Below are 23,000 nucleotides of genomic sequence, written 5' to 3'. Positions count from 1 at the left end.
GTGACTCCTTGTTTAACTTTTTTTTTTTTTTTTTTTGTAATACGCGGGCCTCTCACTGTTGTGGCCTCTCCCGTTGTGGAGAACAGGCTCCGGACGCGCAGGCTCAGCGGCCATGGCTCACGGGCCCAGCCGCTCTGCGGCATGTGGGATCTTCCCGGACCGGGGCGCGAACCCGTGTCCCCTGTGTCGGCAGGCGGACTCTCAACCACTGCGCCACCAGGGAAACCCCCTTGTTTAACTTTTTGAGGACGTGTCCGACTGTTCTCCTGCACCATTGTAGGAAATGGCTGCCATTGGAACGTGCTGTAGTCTCCTCTCTAGCACCTACCACCTTCTGTTGGAGCCCTTCATTTACTTACTTATTCAATCTAGTGTCTTCTCGTACAAGCTGAGATTCCACGAAGGCAGGGACCTGAGTTTGCTTTGTTCACTGCTGTACCCCAGGGTGTGGAACAGTACGTGGCACCTAGTACGTAGGTGCTCAATAAATAGCCCTTGAGTGAATGGATGGACCTGAGTTTCCTGATTTTCATTCGTTTGTTGCTCTCATTCATTCAACATGGATATATAGTTCCAGCTATGTACCTGACGTGAATACAATGGCCCTTGCCCACTTAAAGGGGACACAGGGTCTAGACACCTGGCTTGGTCCCCACCGTGGCACACAAACCAGACAAGAGACTCCCCCCACCCTTATAGACTAGTTGGAGTGTGTGTGTGTGCATGTGAGGGGGGTGTGTGTGTGTGTGTGTGTGTGTATACACATATATATAAATACTGATCATATCAGGATGTGATAGGTATGGTGATGGGGAGTGCCTGGGAAGTATACTTAGCCCAGACTTAGGAAATCAGGGAAGGCTTCCTGAAGGAGGTGATATAAATGCCAGCATCTGGAAGATAAATAGGAGCTTGGCGGGTTGGGGGAGGACAGTGCTATCTGAGGTGGTGCAGAGAGGAGGGCCTGGTGTGCCAAGGAACACAGTGTGGGCAGGGTGTGGGATTCGTGATGGAGAGAGAGGAGCCTGGAGAGAAATGTGGGAACGGTGGTCAGAGCCTGTGCGCTGCTGAGGATTCGGGTGTTCTGGCTAGAACAGTGGGCGACTGCTGATGGAACCAGGAGAGTGGCAAGGCCAGGTCGCCTGAGGCTGGCATATGGCTGCCTTCGGGGAATTGATGTTGTAATAAGGATCTAGTAAAAGTGTGAAAAGTTTGGTAGCGCAAAAGTATTCCCTGCCTTCGTGAAAGACTGGAATGGGTTATTCTAGAAAGAGACCTAAAATGGCCTTCTCTGACCCACTGCACACTCGATTTTATCCCACTCCTATCGGCCTTTAAAGTAGTTATTTACTTATGTAGCTCCTCAGTCCTTTATCCATAATTTTTTAAAAATCCAGAAAGTTCTAACAAGTAAGATTTTTCAAGCTGGATTCCATTTGATGGGAAAACTTTATTTCAATGACGAGGCTGTTATAAATAGTTTTGTCTCCATTTTGTCTGAATTGTCAGGTTTCCTGGAGGATATTCATGTGTGTGATCCCAGCATCCTGCCCCAGAAGCCGCTGAGGGGGTTACGTGATTTATAGGGTGTAGGTACCCTGTTTCTAAGATTCGGAAGGGCTGGGTTCTGAAAGCCGCTCGGCCCCTGGGGCTTGCGGTGGGCTCAGTGCTGCGGGTCTCTCCCTCCCACCGTATCGAAGCCCTCCGAGGACAGCGTATCATTGGCCTTTGTGTCTCACTGGGCTGGGCACCACTTTTGCCACACCTGGTGCCCTGCCACTCGCTCAGGTGACCTCAAGACTGAAGAAAGAGGGTTCCTGGGTGCGTGGCAGCCCGGGGCACGGGCATCTCCGCCTGGCCCTCCGGGCGCACGTGCTACCCTGGCCCATGCCGGCCGTCCTTCTGAGTGGCTCTCGCTGCTTCTTCCAGGCACCCTGGCCGGGGTCATCGATCTCGCCGTCGACTGGATGACAGACCTGAAGGAGGGCATCTGCCTGTCCGCCTTCTGGTACAGCCACGAGCAGTGCTGCTGGACTTCCAATGAGACCACGTTTGAGGACAGGGACAAGTGTCCCCTGTGGCAGAAGTGGTCGGAGCTGCTGGTGAAACAGTCGGAGGTGGGTGCAGGGGCGGGTCCTGGCTGGGAGCCCCGTGGCTGGTGTTGGGGGACGTCCGAGCTCTCACCTTGCAGGGTCTGTCCTGACCGTCGTCGTGGCTACTACGAGTGCCACTTGCCACTTGGCTTTTTCTAGCTCTAGGGTTCAAACTTCACTTGGAAAATCCTTTCCCACTATTTCATGTGCACGATGTATGTATTTTCTTTAAAGCCTTTTGTTTGGCTTTATTTTTCTTACTGAGAGTGATCTCTTGATCATGCTGAAGAAATAGGGTTGATTTTTATCCCTTCTGATTGAGAAGAAAAGATGTTACTGTTTTTTAATAACAGCTTTAGTGAGACATGATCCATACTCCGTGGGGTGTACCCATTAACGGGTACAATGCGGTGGCTTTTAGGATATTCACAGAGTTGTGCCGCATCACCCCGATCGAATTTTAGAACTTTTTTTTTTAACATTTATTTTTCATTCAAACAGAAAGTCGCAAAAATTATAATCATCCTCATCAGTTCACTCAGTCCCATGTAATTATTTTCATCTTGATCTTTTGTTAGCACTTTTATGAATGCATCAGTTTTCCATTAGAGTTCTGAAAATGCTTATTCATTCAGTTCAGCAGTATAGTCAGTTACCAGAAACCTGTACTTGTCAGAGTCTTTTCCATGAATTCCTTGAAGCTGAAACCCTTTTATAGGAACATTTTTGCAAAAGCGTCAGAGTACACCCAGAACTGTCTGTAAATGACAAAAGACTTAAAAATGACCACAGTTAAAGATTTGATGAAAGTTCATAATAATGCAATTGACAAGGAAACTTAGTTATTTCTGAGATATACATTTTAAAGTAATAACTAGAATTATGACTTATAACATTATACCAGAACATATAAGATTTTTAGGAATTTCATGTAATGTCTGAAACATTTATATTAACATATTTCCATACAAATAACCCAAAGAAAGTTTAGTATTAGTTGTTTTTTTTCTTTTTATACAACAGGTTCCTATTAGTCATCAGTTTTATAGACATCAGTGTATACATGTCAATCCCAATCGCCCAATTCAGCACACCACCATCCCCACCCCACTGCGGTTTTACCCCCTGATGTCCATACGTTTGTCCTCTACATCTGTGTCTCAACTTCTGCCCTGCAAACCGGTTCATCTGTACCATTGTTCTAGGTTCCACATACATGCGTTAATATACGATATTTGTATTTCTCTTTCTGACTTACTTCACTCTGTATGACAGTCTCTAGATCCATCCACGTCTCAACAAATGATTCAATTTCGTTCCTTTTTATGGCTGAGTAATATTGCATTGTATATATGTACCACAACTTCTTTATCTATTCCTCTGTCAGTGGGCATTTAGGTTGCTTCCATGACCTGGCTGTTGTAAATAGTGCTGCAATGAACATTGGGGTGCATGTGTCTTTTTGCATTATTGTTTTCTCTGGGTATATGCCTAGTAGTTGGATTGCTGGATCATATGGTAATTATATTTTTAGTTTTTTAAGGAACCTCCATACTGTTCTCCATAGTGGCTGTATCAATTTACATTCCCACCAACAGTGCAAGAGGGTTCCCTTTTCTCCACACCCTCTCCAGCATTTGTTGTTTGTAGATTTTCTGATGATGCCCATTCTAACTGGTGTGATGTGATACCTCATTGTAGTTTTGATTTGCATTTCTCTAATAATTAGTGATGTTGAGCAGCTTTTCATGTGCTTCTTGGCCACCTGTATGTCTTCTTTGGAGAAATGTCTATTTAGGTCTTCTGCCCATTTTTGGATTGGGTTGTTTGTTTCTTTAATATTGAGCTGCATGAGCTGTTTATATATTTTGGAGATTAATCCTTTGTCCATTGATTCGTTTGCAAATATTTTCTCCCATTCTGAGGGTTGTCTTTTTGTCTCGTTTCCTTTGCTGTGCAAAAGCTTTTAAGTTTCATTAGGTCCCATTTGTTTATTTTTGTTTTTATTTCCATTACTCTAGGAGGTGGATCAAAAAAGATCTTACTGTGATTTATGTCAAAGAGTGTTCTTCCTATGTTTTCCTCTAAGAGTTTTATAGTGTCCACTCTTACATTTAGGTCTGTAATCCATTTTGAGTTTATTTTTGTGTATGGTGTTAGGGAGTGTTCTAATTTCATTCTTTTACATGTAGCTGTCCAGTTTTCCCAGCACCACTTATTGAAGAGATTGTCTTTTCTCCATTGCATATCCTTGCCTCCTTTGTCATAGATTAGTTGACCATAGGTGCACGGGTTTACCTCTGGGCTTTCTGTCTTGTTCCATTGATCTATGTTTCTGTTTTTGTGCCAGTACCATATTGTCTTGATTAGTGTAGCATAGTCTGAAGTCAGGGAGTCTGATTCCTCCAGCTCCGTTTTTTTCCCTCAAGACTGCTTTGGCTATTCGGGGTCTTTTGTGTCTCCGTACAAATTTTAAGATGATTTGTTCTAGTTCCATAAAAAATGCCATTGGTAGTTTGATAGGGATTGCATTGAATCTGTAGATTGCTTTGGATAGTACAGTCATGTTCACAGTATTGATTCTTCCAATCCAAGAACATGGTATATCTCTCCATCTGTTGGTATCTTTAATTTCTTTCATCAGTGTCTTATAGTTTCCTGCATACAGGTCTTTTGTCTCCCTAGGAAGGTTTATTCCTAGGTATTTTATTCTTTTTGTTGCAGTGGTAAATGGGAGTGTTTCCTTAATTTATCTTTCAGATTTTTCATCATTAGTGTATACGAATGCAAGAGATTTCTGTGCATTAATTTTGTATCCTGCAACTTTACCAAATTCATTGATTAGCTCTAGTAGTTTTCTGGTGGCATTTTTAGGATTCTCTATGTATAGTATCGTGTCATCTGCAAACAGTGACAGTTTTACTTCTTCTTTTCCAATTTGTATTCCTTTCATTTCTTTTTCTTCTCTGATTGCCGTGGCTAGGACTTCCAAAACTATGTTGAATAATAGTGGTGAGAGTGGACATCCTTGTCTCGTTCCTGATCTTAGAGGAAATGCTTTCAGTGTTTCACCATTGAGAATGATGTTTGCTGTGGGTTTGTTGTGTATGGCCTTTATTATGTTGAGGTAGGTTCCCTCTATGCCCACTTTCTGGAGAGTTTTATCATAAATGGGCATTGAATTTTGTCAAAAGCTTTTTCTGCATCTATTGAGATGATCATATGGTTTTTATTCTTCAATTTGTTAATGTGGTGTATCACATTGATTGATTTGCGTATACTGAAGAATCCTTGCATCCCTGGGATAAATCGCACTTGATCATGGTGTATGATCCTTTTAATGTGTTGTTGGATTCTGTTTGCTAGTATTTTGTTGAGGATTTTTGTATCTATATTCATCAGTGATATTGGCCTCTAATTTTCTTTTTTTGTAGTATCTTTGTCTGGTTTTGGTATCAGGGTGATGGTGGCCTCATAGAATGAGTTTGGGAGTGTTCCTTCCTCTGCAATTTTTTGGAAGAGTTTGAGAAGGATGGGTGTTAGCTCTTCTCTAAGTGTTTGACAGAATTCACCTGTGAAGCCATCTGGTCCTGGACTTTTGTTTGTTGGAAGATTTTTTTTTCTTTTTTTTTTTTGCGGTACGCGGGCCTCTCACTGTCGCGGCCTCTCCCGTTGCGGAGCACAGGCTCCGGACGCGCAGGCTCAGCAGCCACGGCCTACGGGCCCAGCCACTCCGCGGCATGTGGGATCTTCCCGGACCGGGGCACGAACCCATGTCCCCTGCATCGGCAGGTGGACTCTCAACCATTGCGCCACCAGGGAAGGTCTTGTTGGAAGATTTTTAATCACAGTTTCAATGTCATTACTTGTGATTGGTCTGTTCGTATTTTCTGTTTCTTCCTGGTTCAGTCTTGGAAGGTTATACCTTTCTAAGAATGTGTCCATTTCTTCCAGGTTGTCCATTTTATTGGCATAGAGTTGCTTGTAGTAGTCTCTCAGGATGCTTTGTATTTCTGTGGTGTCTGTTGTAACTTCTCCTTTTTCATTTCTAAATTTATTGATTTGAGTCCTCTCCCTCTTTTTCTTGATGAGTCTGGCTAATGGTTTATCAATTTTGTTTATCTTCTCAAAGAACCAGCTTTTAGTTTTATTGATCTTTGCTGTTGTTTTCTTTGTTTCTATTTCATTTATTTCTGCTCTGATCTTTATGATTTCTTTCCTTCTTCTAACTTTGGGTTTTGTTTGTTCTTCTTTCTCTGGTTCCTTTAGCTGAGGTTAAATTGTTTATTTGAGATTTTTCTTGTTTCTTGAGGTAGGCTTGTATAGCTATAAACTTCCCTCTTAGAACTTCTTTTGCTGCATCCCATAGGTTTTGGATCATCGTGTTTTCATTGTCATTTGTCTCTAGGTATTTTTTTATTTCCTCTTTGATTTCTTCAGTGATCTCTTGGTTATTTAGTAACGTCTTGTTTAGCCTCCATGTGTTTGTGTTTTTTACGTTTTTTTCCCTGTAATTCATTTCTAATCTCATAGCCTTGTGGTCAGAAAAGATGCTTGATATGATTTCAGTTTTCTTAAATTTACTGAAGTTTGATTTGTGACCCAAGATGTGACCTATCCTGGAGAATGTTCCGTGCGCACTTGAGAAGAAAGTGTAATCTGCTGTTTTTGGATGTAATCTGCTGTCCTATAAATATCAATTAAATCTATCTGGTCTATTGTGTCATTTAAAGCTTCTGTTTCCTTATTAATTTTCTGTCTGGATGATCTCCATTGGTGTGAGTGAGGTGTTAAAGTCCCCCACTATTATTGTGTTCCTGTCGATTTCCTCTTTTATAGCTGTTAGCAGTTGCCTTATATATTGAGGTGCTCCTGTGTTGGGTGCATATATATTTATAATTGTTATATCTTCTTCTTGGATTGATCCCTTGATCATTATGTAGTGTCCTTCCTTGTCTCTTGTAACCTTCTTTATTTTAAAGTCTATTTTATCTGATATGAGTATTCCTACTCCAGCTTTCTTTTGATTTCCATTGGCATGGAATATCTTTTTCCATCCCCTCACTTTCAGTCTAGGTCTGAAGTGGGTCTCTTGTAGACAGCAAATATATGGGTCTTGTTTTTGTATCCATTCTGCAAGCCTGTGTCTTTTGGTTGAAGCATTTAATCCATTCAAATTTAAGGTAATTATTGATATATATGTTCCTATTACCATTTTCTTAACTGTTTTGGTTTGTTTTCATAGGTCCTTTTCTTCTCTTCTGTTTCCGACTTAGAGAAGTTTCTTTAGCATTTTTTGTAGATGGTTTGGTGGTGCTGAATCCTGTTAGCTTTTGCTTGTCTGTAAGGCTTTTAATTTCTCTGTTGAATTTGAATGAGATCCTTGCTGGGTAGAGTAATCATGGTTGTAGGTTCTTCCCTTTCGTCACTTTATCATGCCACTTCCTTCTGGCTTGTAGAGTTTCTGCTGAGAAATCAGCTGTTAACCTTATGGGAGTTCCCTTGTATGTTATTTTTCCTTTTTCCCTTACTGCTTTCAATAATTTTTCTTTGTGTTTAATTTTTGCCAATTTGATTACTATGTGTCTTGGCGTGTTTCTGCTTGGGTTTATCCTATATGGGACTCGGTGCGCTTCCTGGACTTGGGTGGCTATTTCCTTTACCATGTTAGGGAAGTTTCAACTATAATCTCTTCATATATTTTCTCTGGTCCTTTCTCTCTCTCTTCTCCTTCTAGGTCCCCTATAATGCGAATGTTGTTGCCTTTAATGTTGTCCCAGATGTTTCTTAGGCTGTCTTCATTTCTTTTCATTCTTTTTTCTTTATTCTGTTCTGCAGCAGTGAATTCCACCATTCTGTCTTCCGGGTCACTTATCTGTTCTCCGGCCTCAGTTATTCTGCTATTGATTCCCTCTAGTGCATTTTTCATTTTAGTTATTGTATTGTTCATCTCTGTTTGTTCTTTAATGCTTCTAGGTCTTTGTTAAACATTTCTTGCATCTTCTCGATCTTTGCCTCCATTCTTTTTCCAAAGTCCTGGATCATCTTCACTATCATTATTCTGAATTATTTTTCTGGAAGGTTGCCTATCTCCACTTCATTTAGTTGTTTTTCTGGGGTTTTATTTTGTTCCTTCATCTGGTACATAGCCCTCTGCCTTTTCATCTTGTCTGTCTTTCTGTGAATGTCTAGAACATTTTCATCGCCCCCAAAGAATCCTTGTACGGAACGGCAGTCACTCCCCATTTCCCCCCAAGTCTGCCAGTCCTAGGCAACCACGAATCTACTTTCTTGTGTCTGCAGATTTCCCTGTTCTGGACATTTCATGTAAATGGAATCATACAGTCTGTGGACTTTTTTTTTTTTTGCTGTACGTGGGCCTCTCACTGTTGTGGCCTCTCCCGTTGGGGAGTACAGGCTCCGGACGCGCAGGCTCAGCGGCCAGGGCTCATGGGCCCAGCCGCTCCGCGGCATGTGGGATCTTCCTGGACCGGGGCACAAACCCGCATCCCCTATATCGGCAGGTGGACTCTCAACCACTGCGCCACCAGGGAAGCCCCTGTGGACTTTTGTGTCTGGCTTCATTCACTTAGCGTAATGTCTTCCAGATTCGTTCGTGTCATACCATAGATTGGTACTTTATTCCTTTTCATGGCCAAATAACATTCCATTGTCTGGATAGAGCACATTTCATTTCTCCACTCATCAGCTGAGTAACATGGGTTGCTTCCACTTTTGGGCTATTATGAATGATTTTGCTTTGAACGTTTGTCTACAGGTTTTTGTGTGGACATATGTTTTCATTTCTTTTGGGTAGATACCTAGGAGGGGAATTGCTGGGTCACATGGCAACTCTATATTTAACCTTTTGAGGAGCTGCCAGACTCTCTTCCAGAGTGGCTGCACCACTTGAGACTCCAGCAGCAGTGTATGTGGGTTCCAGTTTCCCCACATCCTCACCGACCCCAGTTGTTGTCTGGTTTGGATTATAGCCCTCCTAACAGGTGTGAAGTGCTGGCTCATTGTGGATTAAGTTACCATCTTCCAGTGCATCTTAGGAGCACGTTACAGAGGATGTTTGTGGGCCTTCTGTGATGGGAATATCCCAGGCCCAGGGGATGTAGCAGTGAAGCACAGACCTGTTGCTTGCCTTCATGGCACTCCAAGCTTCAGATCCACATACACATCTTAGCTGGGGAAAAGGGTTAGTTTCAAACCGAATTCAGTGGTTACCACAATGACTGTGGGTCATCGACAGATCAGAAGCCCAGGTGAGGGGGAGTTAGGTTGGAACGATTCACATTAGGGGCAATGTGAGGACCATTCAAGCTAGAAGTGTTCTTGGAAGATAGATGTGATCCCTTTATTCTCCTCTTCCCTCTCCCGCTCTCTTGCCCGATTGACTTAATGCAGCTGAAGACATTTGGAATGCACTTTGCCATTTGCTAAACCTCTTTCTCAGTGGAGTTGAAAATTAATTCCTTCAAATCTCAGAAGTAGACCGGGATCTTGAAATCTCACACATTCTCAGTGCTCTCCATTACTTCCAAAAATACAAAAATAAATTCTCTACTTGAGTTGATGGAGGTGGGCAGGCAGAATTGGCTGGGCGCCATGTTTGATTTCTTCTCTTCTATTTTGGGGGGAAATATGGCTGTCTAGCTTTTCAGCCATTTCTAAGATTTATACTTTGATTCAAAGAATTACTGTTAGTAAGGGTGAGACGTTATTTTTAGTCTCAAAAAAGTCCATTTCTCACTAGGTGAAATGTATTTCTCTGTCTGATTTCTCACCACATAGGGTGTGAATATCTGTGATTGTTAAGGCTAGAGCCGTCTCGTGGAGCGTGTTTTTGCATTTTACAGGCACACGTGTAGCCGTGCCCACAGCCTGGCTTGTAGGTGCCCTCACTTTCCCTCTCCATCACGTGCGGCATCCAGATGGTGGCAAGAAGCTGAGGCCTGGAGAATTGTGGTCTCTGCCCACAGACCAGGTCCTCAGCCTCAGAGACCTCAGACTGTGTGTTTGGTTCAGAAAATGTTCCCCACACATCAGATAATTTGAACTATTGGGGCGGGGCCTGAGACTCTGCATTTCCAGCCCACGCCCAGGTCCAGGGACCACATCTGGGTAGCAGTATTCTGAAATGCAGTTCCCACACTCCCTCATTGGCAGGGCAGCTGCGTGCTGCGGCACGGATGTGGCCTTCATGAAAGCAAAGAGGCTGATCCACCATACACGAGACCAAACAAACCTTCCCGGGGCTCGAAGGCAGAATTTTCTCTTACACCTTTCATTAACTTGAGGGCCCGGAGCCATTAAAACCAAGCCTCATTCACAGTTTCTATGACTGCTGAGATCTCACCTGGTAGAAGGTGTGTGTACACAGCTCCCAGAGAAGCAGCCAGCGCTGTGTGTGTGAACCGACTGTAGCAATAGCAGCAGCTGATAAAGCCAACCCTGCCTCTTCGCTGACACAGGACCCGGAGAGAAGCTGCCTGGCGGAGGGGCAGGTGCGTCGCTCGGTTCTGCGGTGGCTCACGTGTTCTTTCTTGTTCTGTGTCTTGTTTAGGGTGCCAGCGCTTACATTTTGAATTACCTAATGTACATCCTGTGGGCGTTGCTGTTTGCGTTTTTGGCCGTCTCCCTGGTACGAGTATTTGCACCATACGCCTGTGGCTCTGGTATACCCGAGGTGAGTGGGGGCTGAATGAATTTCTTTTGTGCCAATAATAAGAATAGCAAATGTTTACGTGGTACTTCTGTGCTAAGCACGGTTCCAAGCATTGGACATCTGTTCACTCATTTAGTCCTCACAGGGAGCCTATGAGGTAGGTACTGTTATTCTTCATTTGACGGTTGGGGAAACTGAAGCACAGAGAGGTTAAGTAACTTGCCCAAGGTCACTAAGCCGGTGAGCTGGGAGTCGAATCCAGCTGTCTGGCTTTATGCTCTGTTGCTTCTCAGCTGCTTAAATTCTTGTCTTTACAAACCAGGCATAACTCTTAAAGCCTGTGGAGTCAGAGTCCATCAACCACACACACAAACGTGGCACTCTAGTAACTCATAAGTGCGTCTATGATGGAACGTGAAAGAGGACAACGGTGGAGGTTTACTGCTCAGAAAGCTTACTGATGAGTAAACTCCCTCGCCACGTTTTGCTCTTCTGGTGACAGGGTAATAGCAATCTTTAAAAAATGAATTCCACGTTCAGTACATGCGCCGTGAATGCACCCTTGTGAGTTTAGAGTTCTTATAAATATTTTTCAGCACTTTCTTGTAACCAGAGTATGAGGGAAGTGACCTCATCGACCAGGAGGAATGCCCAAGACCAAACTTCAAACCAAGGAGATCTGCTGGGTTAGAATAACGATGCTTGAGCAAATTCCCGAAAAGCCCACATAGTAAAACTTTTAGCCAGAAATCATTTTAAAAGCACTTAGATGATCATTCTAATCATTGCTGTTCCATTCACCTTCAAGTCGGTGCTTCAGCAGCGCCCATAGACGGTGGAGATGCCGAGTTGATAAAGATGTGAGCGGTCATGGCAGTGCACCCACACTCTTTGGTGGTGTCGCCAGCACCGCCGCTGGTCTGGGCAGTTCATGCAAAGGGCTGGGGTAATTAAAGGATCATCGAAAGGAAAGCTCAACATTGTCTTGATCCAGGAAAAGATTAAAAAAAAAAAAGACTATTTCATGCTGAACTTTGGATGGTTTATATGAGCGTGTTGCTGCAGGAGCCTGAAAAATAAGCTGCAATACCATCCTGTTTCCTCGGTACAGCCACTGCTGCTCTAAGGCACCATATGCATTCCTAAAAATCACAAAACTGCATCATCAAAACCACAGAGCTTGTGGGGAAGATGGGGCGAGGGGCACAGCACTCAGAAACTTCACTGGTGACACATGAAAAAGACGGGAACTTCATAAAAGCAGTAGCAGAGTTAGACACACGTTAAATGGTTAAGAAATGTGTGAATACTCCCCTAGTGCATGCGTGAGCTGGGAGTCGTCTGAGACGTGTGCCTGTGTGCATTTTGTGTAGCCCTGCACGGCTCGATTCGCAGCTGCAGTTTTCCGCCTTGTGTTTCTCCCAGATGAAATTGTGCAGAAACAGATGCGAAATTGGCATTATGCTCAAGTTCTGCCCTGACTGCATGAATCACACTGGAACAAATTTGGGTTTTCCAAACAAGTGTTCAGGCAGAACTGACTGCGTTTTATTGGATATCGAAGACCGAAGGCACCCGGGACACTAAAAAGAACAGATGACTGTTGGCATCTCGGTTTCTGATCGCAATGCCCAACAGCACGCACTTTTGGACTCCAGCCGCCTATCAAAATAAGGAGATGGCCAGTGGGGAACTGGTGGGGAATTTAAAGCAGCAATAAAAGATGTGGGGGCAATCCCATCTTCCCCTTCCAAGAACCAGAGGTGCGTGGCTCAGCTCTTAGACAGACAGGGAACTCTATCTGGGAGGGGCTGGCTGGACCTGGTCTTCGTCCAAAGCGGGCATCTTTATTTGTGACAGCTGAACTCAAAAGGAATAAACTACTGAGTTGAGCATTGTTTCCCGTGTGACAAAGCACAAGGAACACACTGACATGGATAAAACTCATAAAAGCGGTATCAAGTGAAAAAAGTAAGTTGCAGAAGAATATCTAAATAAAGTATGAATCTATTTATGTAGAGTCCCTAAAACAGCCAAAATGAAACAAGCATACTGTATAGTGATATACATATGTGCTAAAGCTATAAAGAAAGGCAAGGGAATGATTGGAGGCGGGAGGAGGAAGGTTCCACTGAGGAAGCAAACAGGGCTTTCAAAGGTACCTGCTCTTCTGTCCTAAACTTGGTAGTGGGTACATGAACATGCTTTCAGCCGTATATAATATGTAACAGGTTCATGTCTCTATTTATAAAAGAGTTCACAATAATCTTTTCAAGTACCAGGAGCCCAATGGAGATTTCATAATTAAGCTTTGGTTATTATGACTCAGTAGTAGAAAATTTTCCCTGTTATTATAGTAGAGCTTGAAATTCCTAACCTAAGGGTGCAATACCTACCCCAGTTCTTGGAGGAGAGGGGCAGAGTGAAAAGTAAGTGCAAATAAGTAGTTCCTGGATATAAAGGATGTCCTTCCAGTTAAAACCCAACGGACCATGCAAACAGCTCTACTCAGTTTGAGATACAGGGCTATTCTTCACTTCAGGAAAGATACTAAATGAGATCTTTAGAAAATAAACTTCCCATCGTAGGAGGTGATCGGCAGTGTCGGAACAAACTTTGAATGCAGTGCACTTCTGAACAGTTTAAAAATCACTCATCCGGGCTTCCCTGGTGGCGCAGTGGTTGAGAGTCCGCCTGCCGATGCAGGGGACGCGGGTTCGTGTCCCGGTCCGGGAAGATCCCACATGCCGGGGAGCAGCTGGGCCCGTGAGCCATGGCTGTTGAGCCAGCGCGTCCGGAGCCTGTGCTCCACAATGGGAGAGGCCACAGCAGTGAGAGGCCTGCGTACTGCAAAAAAAAAAAAAAAATCACTCATCCTTTATAATGTTTGCTTCTGAAACATTTAGATTACTTTGGATGACAGTGTTACTGACCAGGGTTCTTGACCTCCTTAATCAATAGAAAGTGATCAGAGGCCAGGCAAGAAATTCAGGCAAGGCTTTATTGGGGCCCGAGCTGCAGCAGGCGGGGAGGGAGAACAAGTACAGGTGCCCTTGCTGGCCTACTTGCTGGGGGGCAGGGCGAGCTGGTTCCTGATATGCGGTGAGGGGAGGGGTGTGTCCAGGGGTCCGGCCGGAGGGGAGGCTTAGGGGGTCTGCCCACCCCTTTGGTGGTGTTGAGTGCAGGGGGCATGCGCAGTGCCCTGCTTTTGCTCCCGGCTCTTCAGAAGTGGCAGTGGGGCTTTTTGGTCTCTTTGTACCTTGTTGTCCAGAATTTGCCCCAACTGGGCATGCATGCAGTTACTTTTAGTCCCTTATACTTTCTTTGTATTTTGTTGCTAGGTGTTTGTCCAGGTGCAAGCACTGCAGCACTGCAGCAAAGGGTCCCAGGTCCCAGCCAGTGTCAAAAACTCCTTTGAAACATTAAAAAAAATACAAATTTAGAGACCATTTCTTTTCTGTGTAATAAATGCTCTTGTATTAGCTCTACAAAGCACATTTAAAAGTGCACACTAGTTCTTGGGCTTCAGAACTTAGAGCGAACTGGGCAAGGATGACTCTACTACTATCTGCTTCATTCATAGAACCACTGTGGACCGTATAAGAAATCATGTCCTCCTAGGGACTTGCCTGCTGGTGCAGTGGTTAAGAATCTACCTGCCAATGCAGGGTACACGGGTTCGAGCCCTGGTCCGGGAAGATCCCACATGCCGCGGAGCAGCTAAGCCCGTGCACCACAACTACTGAGCCTGTGCTCTAGAGCCCGCGAGCCACAACTACTGAGCCCGCGTGCCACAACTACTGAAGCCCATGCGCCTAGAACCCATGCTCCGCAACAAGAGAAGCCACAGCAATGAGAAGCCCGCGCACCGCAACAAAGAGTAACCCCCGCTTGCCGCAACTAGAGAAAGCCCGCACGCAGCAACGAAGACCCAACGCAGCCAAATAAATAAAATAAAGAAAAAAAAAAAGTAATCATGCCCCCCTAGAACTTACTTTGAGTTGATGTTTCAGTTCTATACAATGTGAACTCTCTCACAAATATTTATTTGCCAGAGAGGTTTTAAAGGTACCACCATCAAGTCACAAATGTGCTGCAATACATCGCCCTAAAGCCCTGCTTGACGCAGTCTCTGTTGATCCAAATTAAAGCAAGCGATTGGATTTTGGCATCTACTGGGAATGAATTTGCCTTCTTTAGTCCCTAATTTGATCATGACAATTTTATAAAGTCATTTTAGAGAATTACAAAATACCTCTTACATTGTTCAATTCACCACATGTCATGGCTGGCAAAGGCTCAGGTAATTTAGATGCTTGTAATTTTCTAAATGGTATTACGCTCTTCAACTGTACCCTGGGGTCCAAATCCACATTAACTAACTGACAAAAAATTATAGATAATTTTATTCTAGGCAACACAAAAGGGCAGGATTGTGGCAGGCATACTAAAACGTCCCTTAAGTAAAGGGATCTGAGATCCCCAGAGCACAGGCTCAAATAGGCCCACTAGCACTAGTTAAAGACCAGTTTAACCACCGCTAGTTTGTCTGCCTTTAGTTAAAGGCTAGTTCAAGAAATACCATCTGAGTGTAGAGCTGGAAGACCTCACTCGTGTTCTCTAGGAAGGACCTTAGTGAGTTCTTTCGAACGGATGCCCACACGCTCGCTCACTGTTGGTCTTCCTCCTTGAATTAAGAAACAGATCTCTATCAAGAATTCCTGAGATGGAAATGGTCCAGTCACACCCCTGTAAAATTGCTAGGGTTAGTTCACTTCACGACCCTCTCCAAATCATCACAGGTGACATGATGCCAAAGAGTGTTTCAGGACCTCCCTTAAATATTGAGTAATTAGGAATACCTGTACTGCTCTTCTCAGGACGAGAGCAGTGCTTCTCTACTGGACTGCATTTTAGAATCACCTGGGGAGGCTGTAAACCTCCTATGCCCAGGATACACCTCAGACGAGTTACATCAGATCTCGGGGTGGGGGGATAACTCGTCCTCACTGGTGCCTAATTCTCCAGGTGATGCCACAGAGCGCCGGTGGAGGACAGTAATAGCTATTTGAGAAACTGATTTCTTGGCGCCCACTAGGAGGCTCTTTGATGTTATGTAAACATCCTGACGGTGACAAGAGCTGAGACTGTCCCATTATGTATTATACAATGGGAAAACGGATACTGACCAAGAATTTCATTAGCTGACTCACTCACTGTCTAATAAATCTCTGATTACAGGCTTGTAAATTGCTAGCTGGGCAGTAAACATTCACTCCATTTCAGCCAGTCGCAGGAGAGGTTGAAGGTAAAATGTTTCTTACCCATTGGTGATGCTTCCGTATCCAGAAGAACCCTGTTTTGGGGAAGAGGACTCCAGTAGATGAAGTTAATCACTGAGATTGGCACCCCGTTGAATTCTAAAAGCGTTATGCAAATTCACATGCACATTTAGGGAGAAAGCCATTATTTGGCATTTACAAAACAGTTGCAGGTCTGAAAGTGGAGCACGAGGCAGCTCCACCTGTAGTCAAAGTACTTTTCAGTACCAGGGGGCAAGATTCAACGGAAGGGAAGGGGTTGCCGTGGATCCAGATACCCTTACATCCCCCAGAGATGCGTTATTAGAATGTTGAGCATCTTCTTTTTCCAATATTGTATTAAGAATATTTTCAAACATACAGGAAAGTCGAAATAATTGAGCACCCATATACCCCTGGCCTGCATCAGGGGTTGGCAGACTTTTCCGATAAAGGGCAGAGAGTCAATATTTTGGGCTTTGTGAGTCAAGAGGCAAAATTGAGGAACTATTCTCACTAAAAGACCGGTAGTCTTGTTTACATATTACATTTAAAAACATTAAAAGCCCTCTTAGCTCGTGTGTCATACACAACAGGCCGTGGGCTGGATTTGGCCCATGGGCCATAGTTTGCCGGCCCTGATCTAAAGTTCAATTGATATTTTGTTGTATTTGCTTTGTCACATAGCCAGCCAGATGTCCCTTTATCCTGGCCATCTTTCAGTAGTGAAAAATTAACAGTTAAAATCAATAGATACAGAACAGTTAAAATCAATTTTCAACACAACGGAGGGTAAAATGCACAGGATAAATGCCATAAATAAAATGAGACTCTGATAATTACTCAGTCCTCGTTATGATCTCTCATTACTCTCGGAATTATTAAGATTTACTATGCATTGAAATTGTTTCAGGGTTCCATTAATATATAAAATTAGGCGTTAATATAAATTCTCAATATAAAATTATAGCTAAATTAACAACTAAAGCAGCCTGTCCTCCATATGATTTAGTGAATCTCAGTTTGAAAGATGCTCCTCAGAGGAGGGAGAGGTTACTTTGCTAGCCGTGGCGCTGAAGCGGCTCACTCCCTATCGTTCTCCATCCTGTGTTTCAGATAAAGACCATCCTGAGTGGCTTCATCATCAGGGGCTACTTGGGCAAGTGGACCCTGCTGATCAAGACTGTCACCCTGGTGCTGGTGGTGTCCTCGGGCCTGAGCCTTGGCAAGGAAGGGCCGCTGGTGCACGTGGCATGCTGCTGTGGCAACTTCTTCAGCAGCCTCTTCTCCAAGTACAGCAAGAACGAGGGCAAGAGGCGCGAGGTGAGCAGGTGCAGGATGAAGCGCCCTCCCACCCTCTCCGGGCTCACCAGTACCCGCTGATTTGCCGGAAAGGCCTCGGGCTGACGGGGAGCTCTTTGCTTCGCAGGTGCTGTCAGCTGCGGCCGCTGCTGGGGTCTCTGTCGCCTTTGGTGCTCCGATCGGGGGTGTGCTTTTCAGTCTGGAAGAGGTGAGCGTGGGCTCTGGAGGGCCCCGTGGTTCTGAGCGCCGAGGAACACATGGGGGGTCGGGGCGGCAGGAGGCTTCCCTCTCTAGCCCTCTGAGGACTAGATGCGAAGGAGGATTGAGAGATTCCTGCAGCTCATTAAGGAGCCGCAGTGTTCGCCATGAAATACGTGTTTTCGAGTCCTGTTGAAAACTTGCCAGTGTGATTTCTGGGGGAGATTTGCAGTCTCCTCTCTCGTTTTCATAAACAACACAATGAAGCATTTTTATGTTTTGCAACGCAAACGGATCTAGTCCAGCAGTTGGCCCACGTTGTCTGTAAAGGGCCAGGTAGCAAATATTTTAGGCTTTGTGGGTCTCAGGGCTCGGTCGCAACCACTGGGCTCTGCCCTTGTAGCGTGGAAGGCGCCGCAGACAACACGCGCGTGCGTGGCATGGCTGCCTTCCAACAAGACCTTCCCTATGGATGCTGAAGTTTGGATTTTATATCATTACCACTTGTCACTAAGTCTTGTTCTTTTGAATATTTCACATGTCACAAAATAATTCTCTCTTCCCCCACCCATTTAAAAATGTACAAACCGTTCTTAACTCATGTGCCCTCCAGATACGTTTGCTGGGCCAGGGGTTTCAACCCATGATCTGTTGTCTGGAGAATCAAATCAGAGGTTTCTTTTCTTTTAGGAGGGTCTCTGTGCCATAAACAGAATTATGATGAAGTGTTCTCATTTCTCTTAAAAAATAGCTCAAACACACCTTGACTAGTATCCGTTCCAATTTTAGACATAGAGTCCTTTAAATATCTTTGTTAGTGCATTTGGGCCATACTCACACCTAGGTTGAGGAAGTGCCCATCTTTGGTCTTGAGTGTGACTTTGTGGCCGATGCCAGCAGGTGGCTGCTGATCAGGGGCTGGGGCTCTGGGCAGCTCTTTCTTCCGCCAGTCTCTGATTTTCCACCTGTTCGTTGGTCGCAGGTCAGCTACTACTTTCCCTTAAAGACCTTGTGGCGGTCCTTTTTTGCGGCCCTGGTGGCAGCCTTCACGCTGCGATCCATCAATCCCTTTGGGAACAGCCGCCTCGTCCTCTTCTACGTGGAGTATCACACGCCCTGGTACATGGCCGAGCTCTTCCCCTTCATCCTGCTTGGGGTCTTCGGGGGCTTGTGGGGAACCCTCTTCATCCGCTGCAACATCGCCTGGTGCAGGAGGCGCAAAACCACCAAGCTGGGGAAGTACCCGGTGCTGGAGGTCATTGCGGTGACCGCCATCACTGCCATCGTCGCCTACCCCAACCCCTACACGCGCCGCAGCACGAGCGAGCTCATATCCGAGCTCTTCAATGACTGCGGGGCCCTCGAGTCCTCCCAGCTCTGTGACTACATCAATGACCCCAACATGACGCGACCCGTGGACGACATCCCTGACCGCCCGGCCGGGGTCGGGGTTTACACGGCCATGTGGCAGCTGGCCCTGGCACTGATCTTCAAAATCGTCATTACCATATTTACCTTTGGCATGAAGGTAAGTGAAGGGGAGGGAAGGTGTCAGGGGAGGGAGGCAACCTCTATCCTTCTGGGGATAGCACTCTAGTCCCCAGAATAAGATTGTGACGAGGGGAAAAGGGGAGGTGACCTTTACTGAACGTTCTCATGCGCAGGGCACTTGACATTCTTTTAATCAACAAGAAACAACGCTTTTGATAAACAGCAAGCCTATGGAATAGAGATTTATAACCCCATTTTACAAGTGAAGAAGCTAAGGCTTGGAGTATATCATTCATATGGAGACGTGTACAGCTTGGTGAATTCTCACAAAACGTACACACTTGTGTGACCAGCACCCAGGGCCAGGAGCAGAACGCTGGGAACCCCTCAGAACCCCCTTGTATTCCATGACTGTTGCTTTTTGTGGTATTCTTACGAATTAAAAAAAACAAAAGTCTAGGGACTTCCCTGGTGGTCCAGTGGTTGAGAATCCGCCTTCCAATGCAGGCGACATGGGTTCAATCTCTAGTGGTAACTAAGATTCCACATGCCGAGGGGCAACTAAGCCCGCCTGCCACAGACTACAGAGCCCACGCGATCTGGAGCCCCCATGCCACAACTAGAGAGAAGCCTGCGCGCAGCAACGAAAGATCCTGCGTACCACAACTGAGACCCGACACAGCCAAAATAAATAAATAAATAAATAAAAATAAATATTAAAAAAAGTCTGAGAAGCTGTGCACTTGGGTGCAGTGGTCAAACACAAACCTGAATTTTTGCCTTAAGAACAAGGAAGGATGAACGTTATTAAACAGGTGACTGTCTCTGATGCAAAGGGATTTATTTTCTTCTGGTGCCTGCTGGGAGAAGCCTGCTTTGAAGGTACAGGGGATTAAATGATGGGGGGATAAGGGGTGCTGAGAAAGGAACAATTTCCTCAGGAATGTCTCACACTCTGGAAATCACACCCGAGAATCCAAACTTAACTTGAATTTGGGTAAAGATCCACTTGCATCCTCAGGTTGATGACAGCTGGGGGGCGGGGGTGGGGTAGGGGTGACATAAATGCAGCTCCCGGTCAGGATCGGCGGTCACATGCAGTCTCCACAAACAGAGTCAAGTCTGTTCTGCAGCACATGTCTGATCACTAGAGAAATGAACATGTTTTTCATACAGCAAAATATAAAATACGCTATTACCAAGGCCTTTCAGTTTCCATGGTCTGTTTCTTTGCTGCATTTAGCCTGGCTTGAAAATATTCAGAATACTTTTCGGAAAATGGACTTTGTTAGGAAGACGGACCTGCCCCCCATCTCTCTCTGACAGGTGTTTGGCCACTGTACATACAAGAGGGCAGTAAGCCCGTGCCAAGGTTTTTGGAAGATGCAGGGCAGCTACACTGATGCTTTTAGCTTCTTTCTTTGACCTGTGAACAGTTGAGGCCTTGCTTTTCCATTTTCATGCTGTGGCTTGACATTTAATTTTAAAAGCTAATCTGAATGACATGTGAGGAGAGAGAGAAAGTGGTGAGTATCTCAAGTGACAGATGTGCAGTTTGAATGTTATTTGCAGTGGGGCTTATCATTCTTTTATCCACAGCAGACAAACTAGGCCAGCTTTTGAAGGCGAGGAAATGAAAGTGTAAAATTGCATTTTCTCCAGGTCACAGTAGATACGACCAAGCAGGTGAAATCACTGGTCCCATGGTTGCCCAGGTGACCCATGCTTCGAAGCGTTGCCCCTCCTTTGAAGACCGAAGCAAAATGCAAGCTCGTCGAGGGGGGCCTGAGTTTCCCGGCGGCGGGGCGGCGGGAACGGGGCCCCCTTCCCTCATGCTTCTCTCCCCTGCGCTCCCCGCAGATCCCGTCCGGTCTCTTCATCCCCAGCATGGCTGTGGGGGCCATGGCAGGCAGGATGGTGGGAATTGGCGTGGAGCAACTGGCTTACCATCACCACGACTGGATCATCTTTAGGAATTGGTGCAGGCCCGGAGCAGACTGCGTCACCCCAGGGCTCTATGCCATGGTGGGAGCTGCCGCCTGCCTAGGTACCGTGTGTGTGTGTGTGTGTGTGTGTGTGTGTGTGTGTGTGTGTGTGTGTGTAATGTGAGTAGCAGAGGGCTTTTCTCTGCTCAGTCATCCAGGGACCCAGGCTGATGGGGTCTCCACCATCTTGCAGCTGTACCATCTACAATAGTGGATAGTCTCTGCAATTTTCCAGCTCGAGGGGTTCTGGTAGAGAGCGATGCTTGCTGAGTCAGAAACCTGCAAAGCCCAAGTAGGCTCCACTCACCAAAAAGCAAGGCGTGTGGTCCTGGGTGAATAGACAACTTGCTGTCCCTCATGGGAGAAGAGCCCCTCAGGGAGATGTGACTTACGGCTCCTGATGCAAGGCTGTGTTTACCGAGTCTGGCCTCTGGCCCAGAGGTCCGAGCCTGGGCGCCGTGTTGGACTGTCTCAGTAGAACAGGTGCCGGGAGGGTAGAGCCGGCTTCTCGGTTTCCACAGTTCATGTCTTCTTGTGGGTGTGGAGTCGAGTCCTGCAATTTCATTCCTCCCTTTGGTTGCAGGTGGAGTTACCAGGATGACGGTGTCATTGGTGGTTATCATGTTTGAATTGACGGGTGGTCTCGAGTACATCGTGCCCCTGATGGCAGCAGCCGTGACCAGCAAGTGGGTGGCTGATGCCTTTGGGAAGGAAGGCATCTACGAGGCCCACATCCACTTAAATGGGTACCCGTTCCTGGACGTGAAGGACGAGTTCACCCACCGCACGCTGGCCACTGACGTCATGCGGCCAAGGCGGGGGGAGCCGCCGCTGTCCGTGCTCACCCAGGGCAGCATGACCGTCGAGGACGTGGAGACGCTCATCAAGGAGACCGACTACAACGGCTTCCCCGTGGTCGTCTCCAGGGACTCGGAGCGCCTCATCGGGTTCGCCCAGAGGAGGGAGCTGATTCCTGCCATAAGTGAGTACAGCAGGGAGGCTCACGTTTCACGGAGACGAATAGCAGCTCTGTGCCCCGACATTCTCAAAGAGGTTCGACAGAGTGCACGAGGGTCGGAGGGCTTCAGCCCAGGGTCTCTCACGCTTTAATGCTTATTCCGTTTCACCTGGGCGTCTGGCCAGAATGCCGTAGGTCTGGGGTGGGACCCGAGACTCTGCATTTCTCCCGAGCTCCCTGTCAGTGCTGCTGCTGCTGCCCCCAAGTCACACCGTGAGGGACAGTGTCTTGTCGGAGGCATTCTTGGCTGGACACCGAGCACCACATTTGCAAGCAGCCCCCTGGGCCGCTCCCGCTAGGACACACGCGCTCCGCCTTTTAGGGACTTGCTGGGCGAAGCTCAGCAGGAAGCGGTGGGAGAGCTTGGGCTGGCCGGGCCAGCTGCTCGCAGAGACAGACTTCCAGGCAGGCTAACCGGCTCAGATGCTGAGCCCTTTGCCTCAGACGCCTCCCTCGGCGCCGCTCAAGCCCGTCACTTCGCCACGATGTCCGGTGCCATCAGTTAGAGACCCACGTGGGTGCAGTCAGTTCCGTGGGATGCTTTTCCTCCTCGTGCGCTAACTGGATCAGCTGGGCTGAGGGGCAGGCTGTTGAGTTGGGAGAGCAGAGAGGGGATGATGCCCAGCTGGATGTTCCCGACACGGGCGGCTCAGAGAAGCCCGGGGCTCCCGGTGGCCCAGGGATGAGCGCCTTGGAAGGGGAGCGGGACGTAGGAGGATTCCACAGGCAGAGGCCCGGTGTGAGTCTTTGGAGGCCCAGGAGGGAGGGGCAGCAGGCCTTAGCGGGGCTCCCCCAGGGTGTTCCCTCCGGACTTCCTGATGCAGCGGGGGCAGGGAGCCGCAGAGCGCATCCGCGGCGCATGGTAAACACTAATGCGCGCCGGCTCAGCACCCCTGCATCTCACGGTACACCGGGGCCCACGACATGGCTCACGTGTGC

The 23,000-nt window shown here is 46.5% G+C and overlaps 1 protein-coding gene and 1 long non-coding RNA gene across 4 annotated transcripts in view; one reads left to right on the top strand and one right to left on the bottom strand.

The window, feature by feature from the left end:
* The window catches only part of CLCN4 (chloride voltage-gated channel 4), a 79,100-nt gene that overhangs the window by 39,898 nt on the left and 16,202 nt on the right, over positions 1–23,000 (top strand). For all 3 annotated transcript variants that reach the window (XM_067724321.1, XM_067724320.1, XM_067724319.1), the window contains 7 exons: positions 1,930–2,117; positions 10,666–10,788; positions 17,184–17,390; positions 17,497–17,577; positions 18,550–19,095; positions 20,919–21,105; positions 21,627–22,025. In XM_067724321.1, coding sequence (XP_067580422.1) covers positions 1,930–2,117; positions 10,666–10,788; positions 17,184–17,390; positions 17,497–17,577; positions 18,550–19,095; positions 20,919–21,105; positions 21,627–22,025 — 1,731 coding nt within the window. The remainder of the gene's footprint in view (positions 1–1,929; positions 2,118–10,665; positions 10,789–17,183; positions 17,391–17,496; positions 17,578–18,549; positions 19,096–20,918; positions 21,106–21,626; positions 22,026–23,000) is intronic.
* Positions 13,765–17,208, bottom strand: LOC137217455 (uncharacterized). Its single transcript, XR_010940100.1, has 3 exons — positions 16,092–17,208; positions 15,350–15,454; positions 13,765–14,179 (listed from the first exon to the last, which is right to left on the bottom strand). It is a non-coding gene; the product is annotated as an uncharacterized lncRNA (long non-coding RNA).

Source organism: Pseudorca crassidens, chromosome X, assembly GCF_039906515.1.
Source record: "Pseudorca crassidens isolate mPseCra1 chromosome X, mPseCra1.hap1, whole genome shotgun sequence".
Taxonomy (NCBI): Eukaryota; Metazoa; Chordata; class Mammalia; order Artiodactyla; family Delphinidae; genus Pseudorca; species Pseudorca crassidens.
The sequence above is the reverse complement of the archived record's forward strand: the minus strand, read 5'-3'. Positions and strand labels throughout refer to the sequence as shown.